The 12,692-nt window shown below is 53.7% G+C and overlaps 4 protein-coding genes across 4 annotated transcripts; 2 read left to right on the top strand and 2 right to left on the bottom strand.

Annotated features, from left to right (window-relative positions):
• Positions 1-131: 131 nt before the first annotated feature.
• On the bottom strand, positions 132-638 carry AB675_7813 (uncharacterized protein; the record flags this gene model as incomplete). Its single annotated transcript, XM_018148209.1, has 1 exon — positions 132-638. One exon carries the CDS (start codon positions 636-638, stop codon positions 132-134), a length of 507 nt encoding a protein of 168 aa, XP_018000433.1.
• Positions 639-2,196: 1,558 nt separating this feature from the next.
• AB675_7812 (uncharacterized protein) lies at positions 2,197-4,907 on the top strand (the record flags this gene model as incomplete). The annotated part of the gene is made up of 2 exons (XM_018148208.1): positions 2,197-3,386; positions 4,097-4,907. The coding sequence occupies 2 exons, from the start codon at positions 2,197-2,199 to the stop codon at positions 4,905-4,907; spliced, it is 2,001 nt and encodes a 666-aa protein (XP_018000481.1).
• Positions 4,908-6,598: 1,691 nt separating this feature from the next.
• AB675_7811 (Chitin synthase 2) lies at positions 6,599-9,430 on the top strand (the record flags this gene model as incomplete). Its single annotated transcript, XM_018148207.1, has 2 exons — positions 6,599-6,617; positions 6,672-9,430. The coding sequence occupies 2 exons, from the start codon at positions 6,599-6,601 to the stop codon at positions 9,428-9,430; spliced, it is 2,778 nt and encodes a 925-aa protein (XP_018000526.1).
• Positions 9,431-10,853: 1,423 nt separating this feature from the next.
• AB675_7810 (uncharacterized protein) lies at positions 10,854-12,404 on the bottom strand (the record flags this gene model as incomplete). The annotated part of the gene is made up of 1 exon (XM_018148206.1): positions 10,854-12,404. The coding sequence occupies one exon, from the start codon at positions 12,402-12,404 to the stop codon at positions 10,854-10,856; it is 1,551 nt and encodes a 516-aa protein (XP_018000194.1).
• Between the last annotated feature and the right edge of the window lie 288 nt (positions 12,405-12,692).

Genomic DNA, 12,692 nt, shown 5'->3' with positions numbered 1-12,692 from the left:
TTTACGGATATATTTGTGCTACTCAACATCCAGCTGCCACATTCGTATTGCCCAAGCTGAGAGAGCACAACGATTCCTCGAACCGTAGTGTCTGAAAATCCTAGCTCACGGCATGTCCAGGAAGTTGCATCTCATGTTGCCTGATTCTCAAGGTATTTTCGCATTTCTGACATCGTCCTCTTGATCTCCTGTTCAAATTGACCCGAGATCACCCCTGCCACAGGAAACATATACCAAGGGAAATCCAGAGTGACTGTTCGGTCGACAACGCTCGACAGATGAACGCCTGACAGATGGATACCTTGAGCGGCCCCCGCCGTGGTGTCGCTAACCTTCATATCCACGCGTATCCGAATTTCGAGCCCGAAAATGAGTCGCATTGGCTGCTTGAAAGCCACGTGGCGTTGAACGTGGTCAAGCTCACAGACTTCGCCGTAGCGCGTGCCAGAAGGACTTCTCTCGATGTACTTGGTCCCAACGACGATAGGCGTGTCTGTAACCTCAGTTGTGCCCTTGTACGCGCTTGAGGTGGGCAGCCAGTCGTTGTATCCTGGCAAGTCGATGATGAGTGCAAAGACGGCATCTGGGTCTGCTGCGATGGGAGTCGACACCCGTATGGTTCTGACGTCTGGAGTCATCGTTCAGAGACAGCTACTACACAGTCGAGCACCCGACTAATAGGCGGGACGAATTCAAGGCCAGCAAGCGCAGTCACGAACCTACCTATATATGGACCGTCGCGCAGTCTCTGTGTATCATTGCATGCGACCAGCGCAACCGCGATCTTGTATCGTGCAGTGTATACGATACCAATCAATCTGCAGGAAGTGATAGGCGATAGTGCGCATTGCCACGCAACCCATCGGCATAGGCGAAGCTGAGGTGACTTGGGTGATAAGGTGTTGCCCGCTGAGCCCAATCGTCAGAGCTTGCGCAGGAATTGTGTGGCTGACTGACCAGGCCCGGTCGCTAGCTTGCTGTACCTCGTGCTAGACTACCTCGTGAGGAGGACTACAATACAAATAATGTTCAAGGACGGGCAACGGTCTCTGCTTCGTATTTACTTGGATAGCGACCACCGACATCCCGGCCGAAAGCTTATAATAGCAGGCACGATCAAGCACCAAATTGCCTCATCTTGGCTTCCGTCATCAGTTCCCAAATCATTCTTCGACACGAAACATTATCTTGAACAACGTTCGACCGACTTCCTACGCACCACGCACCGTTTCCGTCTATCTCCTGGCTAGAGCTTCTTCGTGTCGTCTAGGATGAGCCGACTCGGATGGTCCTGAACCCAGGGCCCCGAATCTCATCGCTCGAACGAGGCATTGATTCTGCTCAACTCCTCATTGCAGTAAGTTTTAACAGCGGCTCGCCGTCGAACGGCTCGGTAGTACTACGATTAATGATCTGTGCCGCAACACCATGAGCCTGTCTTGGGAGGTCTCCCCGATCTGGCCTGACTCTGCGCCTGTGCACCGACGCTTAGCGATATGGACAATATCGGTCGTGGCTGTGAGAGTTCGGGCGTAGCTTACCTCGTCCTTGCCAGTACGAGGAACCTCGCCACCGGCTTTCTGAGAGCCTGGCGGGCCCGAGCTACATAATGTCTGGCTTGAACTTAGGCGTTGACGGTATGTGTTGATCAGAGTGAGTCCAAATAACAGGCGTCAGACATCGCGAAACATACATGACTTCATCTTGGTGAGGCACATCCATGCAACTATTTCTGCCGTCGGGAACTATAGTGATATCAGTATAACTAGCGAGACCGTCTGACAGCGACAACATAATGCGTATCACGATATATGTCTGCGCCACCACAAAGCGATGAGGTTGTACTTCGTCCAACGCCGAAGAAGAAAGGGACGAAGGTCAAGACAGGATGTTTGACATGCAAGATCAGACGAATCAAGTTGATCAAGCCCTTTTCATTGGCAAGTATTTAGCTAACGAGCACAGGTGCGACGAAGCGAAGCCAGCATGTCTCCGCTGCAGATCCTCGGGACGCGAGTGTGGAGGCTACCCACTCATCAAGACGTTGACATTTGAGATCGTCTCAGAAGAGAACGAGAAACGCAGTTTCTTCTACTATCGCGAAAAAACGTTGCAGCATCTTGGCAGCTTCCAACAACATCGATTCTGGGACCGGCTCGTTGTGCAAGCCAGCTACTCGCATGAGCCATACGACGAATGGTGGTTGCAATAGGCGCATTCAACGAGGCCGTAGATCACGAAGATGCCGAAGTCAGTCGCCAACTGCAGACTCTTGCTCTGGAGCAGTATTCTCGCGCGCTCGAACAGACTGTCAGCCGGATCGAGATCATTGCGCAGGAGCATCTCCTGATAGCAGCCTTGATGTTTTCTTTTTTCGAGAGCATCCGCGGCCACACACTCGCAGCTTTGAGGCAGCTATATTCGGCGATATCGGCCTTGTTGCGGCACTGGACTGATGACCGGGCCATTCCTGTGATTGAGGACGATCTAAGACCCATCCTGGCCTTTACACACGTTCGGGCATCGGCGCTGTATCCGCAGATACTGCAAATACCTGCTCCTCTGAATGGCGATCTTCCGCAGCGTTTCGACAGCATGAATGAGGCGCACCTACACTTCTTTGCGATCGCGCAGAGGATCTCCACGGAGCTGGACCTAGAGTACCGAAGAGGTTCGTCAGCAGATCGACCTGCACTCACCGGGGCCGGCTTTCTGGCGCGTTTCAATGCATGGAGAGAGCGATTTGTGGAATTCATCAATGGCCCGGAGCCTACCTGTCATTGCGAAGTCTCCCAAGTGGAGATCCACCACCGCCTCGGCATACTGTTCATGCAAATTCAGTACCTTTCTGCTGCGATCAGGCTGCGAGCCGGCGTGATCGCTTCAGAAATGGCATTCGACTCGCATGTGGAAGACATCAAGCGGATACTAAATCTACATGAGCAAATCATGTTGCTGTTTCGGAGACCAGACTACGACGGCCCAGCAGCCGCCAGATGTCTAGGCTTCACGCCCTCAGTCCTACCGACATTGGCCATGCTAGGTTTGCGGTGTCGAGATGCGGCAACCAGGCGCCGCATTACGGCAATCATAAGGTCTGCCGGCAATGGAGGTAATCAGCTCGGCAACAAACTTGCTGCGGAGATCCTCGAGAAAGTCACAGAAGTCGAAGAGAGCCTCGCAACGAGACAGCCTGCACAGGAGGCTGCTGACATACCGATCGAAGCACGTCTGGTCATCTCAGCAGTCACCATGTTCAAGTATGATGCAGGTACGCAACAATTCGCAATCGTCTCCGACTACGGTGACCCCGATCTCGTTCGCGTGCGATACCTCAGACCACACACGGTCACTGCGACCGAGGCTGGGGACGAAAAACAACTACAGTACGAATCATTCTGGATCGATAGACGCCCGTTCATATCAGATCTTCAATTGCCTTATCCAGAAGACGTTCAGCCTCTGTTCCCACAGCTTCTCACCACCAGGACCAGTTGTTTTCCGGCAACCGGTCATCCGAGGACATACTCATTGCATATCGAGCAGCATTCTGCCAAATATACGTGGCTCCTCTGGCGCCGCCCCCAAGGCGGAACTCCACGGCATATATGAACACCCGTCGCGCATTTGTGATGAATTCGGTGGCTCTGGGTCTGATGGGCGCTGGCGAGTTGGCGACATTGCGATAGCCAGCCCTAGTTAAGGCACGACGGTGGTGTCATGTAGAACAGCTTGTTTTAGCGATGGATGTCCGGGCGGAAACGCTTGTGACTCATACAATATTTTGATGTGACGTTGCGAGACAGAGGAGTGTACCATTCCTATATAGATCGTGCATCGTACATAAAGTCTGCATAACCGATGGTGTGGGGGCCACTTTGTCTGGATCTGTGAAGGTACCCTTACTGTCCAACCCTCTTCAGGGACTACTAATCAGCAACACTTTCCGCATACAGACTTCTATGATTGACTCGCACTTGCAAAGTAAGAGATTGTCCCCTACTGGCATCGACATCTTTCAGCATATCGTTCTTTAGTCTACTTCGCAATGTAAGTGGAAATCGGCATGAATTATCCGCGGACGGCACGCCCTTAGAAGCATAAAACCACAAACGCCTTTCAACTACAACGACATTTCTTCGAATACATCTGTGAAGATCTCTGGCAGCTCCTCTCCTCAGAGATCATCCCTTCCCTCGTACACCCAACCTACCACCACCACACCACCGCACAAAATGTCCACCACAACAATGCCAAACCCCACCCCACGACCAAACCCAACATCAACACTCACCACCCCCACCGAGCCTTCCGAAAACGTCTCCGATATCACCATCTCCCTCGCCAACCCCACCCACACAGATGCCCTCGTCACCCTCATCAACGAAGCATTCTACTCCGACACCACCGGCGAAGCCTGGCTCACCGACGTCCGCACCCCCGTCGCCCACTCCTCCTTCATTCAACCCATGCTATCGGACCCCGACTTGCGCTTCCTCATCGCCACCGCCCCCACCGACCCCAGCGCACTGCTTGCCTGCTGTTTCGTCAGATACAACCCCACCAGCGCCGCACCATCTCAGGATCCAGCTACAGCTAAAACGACGGCATGGCTGGGCTTCCTGTGCGTTCGTCCCAAAGTGCATGGAACAGGGTTAGGTGGGAAGATGCTCGCCTACGCGGAGGAGTTCATTCGAAGGGAATGGCCACTGCCCAACGGGCCGACTAGGGTTGAGATCAATGTGGTGAACACGAGGACGGGACTGATGGGGTATTACGAGCGGAAGGGGTTCAGGAGGACGGGGAGGCAGACGGCGTTTCCTTATGGGCCGAGGAAGGGGGACGGGGTTCTGAGGGATGATCTGGCTATGGTGGACTTCGGCAAAGACTTGGGGACTGGGGAGTGAGAGGACAGGGCCTGTAGGACAGCGGTTCTGCTGCGAGGCGAATTGCTCAGGAGTCTCTCCGAGAACGAAATCATGACCGTTGGGAGTCGGAGAGCACGGCACGGGATGGGCATGGAAGGTCTTCCCAGCGGGCCGGACCTAAGTGCTGTGGTCTACGGCAGACACAGTGCTGAGTTGTTGAAAAACCAGAAGATCTGAGCAAAGATGCTACTACCTGGAGTACCTGTTCAAGAACCGCGAAACAATAGCCGGGTCTGAGAGCTCGGGGACAGATCACATCATTGCCCACGATGCTGATCCAGTGCCAGATTTCGCGGAGCGAGCACTCCATAGGGAGCGCCTACGGCGCTCCCTCTTGGGAAAGGAAGGGAGTGGAATGTAGTAGTCATATCAAAGTGTAGGAGGTGGAATCTAGTGGTCGGAACGTATCTTTTTTGATTATTTTGTTCTATTCAAGCTGGATGTACACAAGAATTCTTTGCCATGGGGTATTCCCGTCTCTTAACCTTTTTGGCGAGCGCAGCGAGCATGAGGCTGGAGGCCGTGAGGCCGGAAGTAGCGTCGCAGGCGAATAGTGGAAGGCGCCGGGTCTGGGGACGAGGTCATCAACAGGCAGCGTGAGAGTCGCTGCAAGACAGTCCGGAGATGTGACTGCCGTCGTTCAGACGCATACCCGCGCAATTACCGTAGAGCAAAATTGATGCTCATGTGGGAGAATGAAGACCTACAGCGCTCTTTCCCCCAGCGGTCCTGCCTGTCTTCACCAGCTACACCTCCTCGAAGAAGGACCGCCGCGCACTTGATAGACTGTCCTGTCGACCGTCTTTGTACAGCCGGTGACTTGCATCGTCAGTATCAAGGTGCACAACAAGGAACTCTTTGCATTGTGCACGGCATAATTGAGCACCTATGTCCGCCATGCGTGTCGTGAGTCAACGCGCAATATCGTCTCATGGACTCAGCAGTGATGGTAATCGACAAGTATTCCCAAGTCTTTGAAACCACAACTGGCGTGCATTAGCCACATGTCGCCCAAAATAGATTCATGCAATTATGCTGTCGCAAAGATGCTGTACTGCGATGCATGCCTTTTTACCACCTGTACTGCTCTGTAGATCAGCCAACCAGTTGCAGAGATAGCGAAGGCATCAGGAAATCGTTCTCGCCCTGTTGTGGCCGCAAGTTGGCACAGCAGAGGAGAAAACAGGACTTTGAAAGTTCCCTTGAGGCGAACGCGGTGGAGGCAGTTGACGCGGTTTCTGTGGCGATGAGATCTCTCGGCGCAGAAACCCTAGCGCTGCCTAATCGAGTATGATGGACAGATACAAGCATGCAGCTGACGAGAACGATACGAGATGCTTGAAGAGTGGCTGCAATTCGCCGACGACGAGCTGAAAGACTTCATCAATTGATCAGACTCACTACTCTCGCTGCCGCTCTGTTCATATCGACTTGTGCCACCACTCTCGTTGGCCGTTTCATAGCAAACAAACAAACTTCGTTACGACGAGCTTTGCCTTTTTAATTCTCCCCGCGTTTCACCTTGCGCCACGATCCATTCGCAACAAAGTCGCAGATATCTTGCGCGGACCACTGCGACTTCACACAATTCGCACTGCAGTTTTGGTTGCGGAGTCGAGACTTCCATCTTTCCTTGACACATACCACGCGCGTCGCCTTGTCAAGGCGTCATGGCCTACAATCGCCTTGGTCAGCCTCCCCGAACCATGCATTCCACCCTGAAACCCACTGACCATGTCACAGGAGGCGGTTCCGATGGCCGTAACGACAGCTACGTGAATCCCCAGCCCGGTCGCTCGCCTTCACCTGGTCGACCTCTGCAAGGCTATGATCACGACGACGACGACAACGACTATCGTTTACAGCCTCCACAGCTTCACCTGCAGATGCCCATGGCGTCCACAGACCGATTAGCATACCAGCCGACGTACTCTGTGGAAAACGTGCATAACTCGTACGGCCACGATGCTCAGTATAATGCGCAACAGGGCCAGCATGGCTCAGCAGGAGGAGTTGGAGGTGACTACGTCCTGAACCCCGAGCAACATCACGATCAGTACTACAACCAGCCATATTCTCCTCACCCACAAGGCGATTATGCCCTCGATCCATACCCGACGCCCGATCAGCGCTACAATGACGAAGATAATAGACCTATCCTCCAGCCAGACAGCGCATATGGCCCAGATCCTCATACACAACCACCAATGCAAGGAGACTACTACGATGACCCAGGCATGAGACCAACCCCTTCGCCAGCGCCGATCAGACGATGGAAGACAGTCAAAGAAGTCCCTCTATTCAACGGCAACCTCGTCCTCGACTGCCCTGTACCTCCCAGACTCCTCAGCCAAGTCCCACACGTCCAGCCGCCCGAAAGAGACGAGTTCACACACATGCGATACTCCGCCGCCACATGCGACCCGAACGACTTTTACAATGAGAGATTCACCCTGCGACAGCGACTCTTCCGCCAGCCGAGGCATACAGAGCTCTTTATCGTGGTCACCATGTACAACGAAGACGACTTCCTCTTCGCGCGCACCATGATCGGCGTTTTCAAGAACATTGAATATCTGTGCTCAAGGACGAGCAGCAAGACCTGGGGCAAGGACGCCTGGAAGAAGGTTGTGGTATGTGTCGTTAGCGATGGTCGAGCCAAGATCAACGAGCGGACAAAGGCGGTACTGGCTGGTCTGGGAGTCTACCAAGACGGCATCGCCAAACAGCGCGTCAACGAAAAGGACGTCACCGCCCATATCTACGAATACACCACCCAAGTCGGCCTCGAGCTCAAGGGCCAACAAGTCGTCCTGAAACCGCGTACCAACACCCCCGTCCAAATCCTCTTTTGCCTCAAAGAAAAGAACCAAAAGAAAATCAACTCGCACCGCTGGTTCTTCCAAGCCTTCGGCCGCGTCCTCGACCCCAACATCTGCGTCCTCCTCGACGCCGGCACAAAACCCGGCAAGGACTCCATCTACCAACTCTGGAAAGCCTTCGACCTCGAGCCCATGTGCGGCGGCGCCGCCGGCGAGATCAAAGTCATGCTGGACCACGGCAAGAAGCTCTACAACCCATTAATCGCAACACAAAACTTCGAGTACAAAATGTCCAACATCCTCGACAAACCCATGGAATCCTCCTTCGGCTTCATCTCCGTCCTCCCCGGCGCCTTCTCCGCCTACCGCTACGTCGCCCTGCAAAACGACAAGAACGGCGAAGGCCCCCTCGAAAAATACTTCCGCGGCGAGAAAATGCACGCCGATGCCGGTGTCTTCACCGCAAACATGTACCTCGCCGAGGACCGCATCCTGTGCTTCGAGCTCGTCTCCAAACGCAACTGTCGCTGGATCCTGCAATACGTCAAATCCGCGTCAGGCGAAACCGACGTGCCAGACCGCATCGCGGAATTCGTGCTCCAACGCCGCCGCTGGCTCAACGGCTCCTTCTTCGCAGCAGTCTACGCGATCGCACACGTCCACCAGCTCTTCCGCTCCAGCCACAGCTTCCTCCGCAAACTCATGCTCATCATCGAATTCATCTACCAAACCATCAACATGCTATTCGCATGGTTCGCCATCGGTAACTTCTTCCTCGTATTCAAACTCCTCACCACATCGCTCGGCACCCCGGACCTACTGGGCCAACCAGGCAACATCCTAGGCATAGTCTTCGAGTTCGTCTACCTCGGCACCCTCCTCTACTGCTTCATCCTCAGCATGGGCAACCGGCCCCAAGGCTCCAAAAAATCCTACCTCGCCATGGTAATCTTCTGGTCCGTGCTCATGATCTGGCTGACCTTCGCCGCCGTCTTCGTCACCGTGCGCGCGATCCAGAACGAGTTGGCCGATGGCGATATCACATTCACGTCAATCTTCAACAATAAAACATTCTTCGGGTTGATCGTCTCTTTGGGATCGACCTGGGTCCTCTGGCTCGTCTCCTCCATCCTGTTTTTAGATCCCTGGCACATGTTCACCTGCTTCATCCAATACATCGTCCTCACACCAACCTACATCAACGTCCTCAACATCTACGCGTTCTGCAACACCCACGACATCACGTGGGGCACCAAGGGTGACGATAAGGCGGAAAAGCTCCCCGATGTGAAGATCAAGGAAGATGGGAAGGTTGATGTTACGATCCCGCAAGACGACGGCGACCTCAATGCGCAATACGAGACTGAGTTGCTGAAGTTTGCGGGGAAACCACCAAAAGAAGTGAAAAAAGTGAATAAGGCGGATGAGCAGGAGGATTATTATAAGAGTTTCAGGACGAATGTGGTGACGATTTGGATGATTACGAATTTTATTCTCGCGGCGGCGGTGTTGAATGTGGGTGGGTTTGATCGGATTAATACTGGTGGGGAGGGGAGTGGTGATGGCAATAATGGGCAGATATATTTGACGGTGGTGTTGTGGAGTGTGGCGGGGTTGGCGTTGTTCAGGTTTATTGGGGCTATGTGGTTTTTGGTGAAGCGGTTGTTTAGGGGTGTGTAGTTATAAGGATCGGATGGGGGTGATGGTAGTGGTGAGTGGGTTGCTGGTGTTTCGGGGGAAAGGGGCAACATGGCATTGAGAACGTTGTACGATGTGTGTATCTGTAGCGCCAGGCGTTTGGTCGCGATAACATGGCATACCCATTCTGTTGTGCGGCTTGCCTAGCTGGAGATAGAACGCTGAAATGAATGAGCATGGCAGAGACGCAATTGTTTTTCTTCACGTGTGGACTAATTCGCACGTCTGGCGAGACTCGCGTTGCCCTCAAAGGCATCTGCACGTCTGACGAAGCAATCCTTCAATATCTTGCTCCATGGACAGTACCATCCTGACAGCTCCAGCTCTGACATGGCTTGTGATGCGCGGGACACCGTTTGCAGCAAGCGGCCTGGAGACGTCTCCTCTGTCAATAACACAACAAGTTGGCCCGGCACCCTCGCCCTAGTCCTGTCCGATATCGATACCCATCACCGCAGCATCGTTGAGGGCGCCTGCAAACTGCGTGGCCTTTTGAGGTCTATGGTACTCAACATATGAGCTTCATGGGACTTATTGTGTCGGTGGCAGGGTGCTGTCATATATTGACTGTTCCGTAGACCTATTGCCCACGACATTCTCAACGAACGACCTCGGTGCTTGTTGCGAGGGCGCCCAAGCACCGATCGAGCTACTCAGTCACTCGCGGAAGGCGACGGAAGTGGCCACTTGCGCTACCTGGCAGCTCCATCGTTGGGCCTTGAACCGAGTTCGACTATGGCGTGCGTCCACTTGCTGCGCCGTGTCCTTTACGAATCGACCCCGTGACCTTATGCAGTCTCCTTTCATCGTCCGGTCTTGGCGTCTGTGACACCCAAAATTCGCTCAAGTATGGTTCAGCCCAGCACGACAGTACGTCTGGTGAATTGGCTCAAGTCAAGCATATCATCGTGTTTGCTCCACACTGCGCCAAGCCTCCTGGCGACCCTGTTCTCGCTCTCTTCGATCAAGAGCCACGAACAAAAGTGTTCGGGGGAATACACTCTGTAGCCATCCGGCGAGCTGTTGCATTGTACTTCCAACAGTAGCAATGATAGGTGGCCGGACGATATTGTCAGATTAGTCTCCAGCCTGTAGTCGGACCAGAACATCCAGTCATGAGGTCCGGCAGGCAACCTCACTTGCTCGGCAATGTTAGATGCAGACAATTCTTCTGTAGCCGTCTGAATTCGATGCGTGAAAGCTCGAATCATGATCTCTCTGACATCCTCAGGCACGCAGCTCTGGGTCCGATCACTAGCATAATCAGACACTGGAACTGGTTGTTTGGTCTTGGGATGCATGACTGAAACTTCTGCTCTTAGCACGATTTTGTAAACCGAGTTCTGGGTCAGCTGTATCTGCTGTCTGGCTGACGATGCCCAGCTCCAGGAGGGAAACAGAATGGCTAGGGCGGGATCGTATTCAGCTCTTGAATCCTGACGGGCTGCGCGCCAAAAGAGATCCAGCGAATAACCTTGGGAGCCATCGTCAAAATGAACATGACTGAAGGGAACACCCCACCAAGAGGCTGAACACTCCGAGTCAGAATGCCTCGAAAAGCATTCAAGGCATCGCTTCTTTCTGTCAGCGAACGAAGTGTATAACGCCACAAGTGCAACTCGATAGGCCCGTAACGCGGCTCGGGAGGAGGGAAGAGTTCGATCACCGTTGGCGTGAGCTTGCAGTCGTACGAAGACCAGTCGATGCTGGATTGCAAGGCTTCTGGGACTGGAGACGGGAAGGTGTCGCTCTTGATTCCGTAGGGGCAGGTGAAAAAGGCCTGCTCGGTGCCTATGAAAAGGCATCTGCTGGACAGAACAGCTTCTTGATAAACCCATGCCCGTTGCTGCCATTTGCTGTTCCTAAGCTGGTTGTCCAGGCTGACGCCACTAAACACATATTCTCGACCTCTAGCCCGGAAGCGCAGCTGTTTTCGGTAGTCTGAGCTGATACCAGGCAGGCCCTGGCTTGAGTCATCGCACAGTGCAACAATAGTGAACAAGGATCCCTCATACAACTCCGACATGGCAGCAATCTGTATGCTCTTCTGATCGGAGTGGTATTGGTCAACACAATATCGATCAACCCACAGGTACCTCTCGCCGACTTGCATGACGATTTCCATTGCATCTTCGATGGTCTTCGGCACTGACGGCGGTATGCGCTGGTGTATTCTTAGGAACGTAGCCTCCGCTGCCGAGGGCTTTCGTGCACCCCAGACGTAGCTCAGCGCCACATAGCTAGCTCTTGCTGGTAGCGGTACGATTCGGCGGCTTTTGCAGTCAATGAAGCGTGTGCTTGATGGCAAAACTGGGCTATGGTTGAGTCTTCCACATTTATGGGACTTCCTGCAGGTACGAAGAGCCTGTTGGACCATCGCCGGCCTGAACTTGGTGGTCACTAGGCGGCTGCCACTGAGCACGGCATTATCTGGCTTTTTAGAACCCCTAGTAGGTATTACAGGAACTAGAAAGCTGCCATAGCGCGACATACCGGTATCAGCTTGTTGGCCGTTGCGTAGGAACAGCGCCGACACTGATACGTTCTGCTGCCATACTGGAGGATTCTCGGACAGGAGACTCCAGGTAGCGTATGCACGGAGCTCATAAGGATCCCCAGCAAACGTCGGATGGACTTGCTCTGCGTCATGGTCGAGGTACTCGGCTTCGGCCTGGAGGAAACCGCACAATGGGCAAGTCTTGTCCATCAGCAGACCACGCCGCTCGATAGAGCCGACGCGACAACCATCCTTATGAGACACCCGCAATTGAGCGATCTGCTCGAAGTTGATTCGCTGACATCTTGAACATAGCTCAGAGGAGGCGTCCAGAGCACCATTGTAAGCAAAAAATGGGTCGGCAAAATCGAGTTGACCAGGCCTTAAGTCGTGATGAGAGTCTTTGCTAGGCGACGCGAAAGCCGGATCCTGTTGTCGCTTCCTACCAGCTTCATCCATGGATGCACGAGGATGTGCTCGTCAGCACGTCGATGACAGATGCCCTGCAGTTTGGTGCATCAAGTACTACGGTCGGGATGGCTTAATAGTTGCGATTGCTCAAGGCTCTACACAGAAGAGCACAAGGCATCCCTCGACGCCGAACGACGACTTCGCTGCGGGAGTCCGAATGAGCAATGAATGGTATGGGCGTATCGCGCAAAGCGGTTCTGAGCTCGTGAGTGCCGTTAAACTACCTTAGAGGCAGCCTGAGGCTGTGGACCACAGTCGATTTTGCCGCCTAGCTGC

The sequence above is a fragment of the Cyphellophora attinorum genome (genome assembly GCF_001299255.1).
Source record: "Cyphellophora attinorum strain CBS 131958 chromosome Unknown Contig12, whole genome shotgun sequence".
NCBI lineage: Eukaryota > Fungi > Ascomycota > Eurotiomycetes > Chaetothyriales > Cyphellophoraceae > Cyphellophora > Cyphellophora attinorum.
Note: the sequence above shows the minus strand (reverse complement) of the source record. Positions and strands in the feature narration are given on the sequence as shown.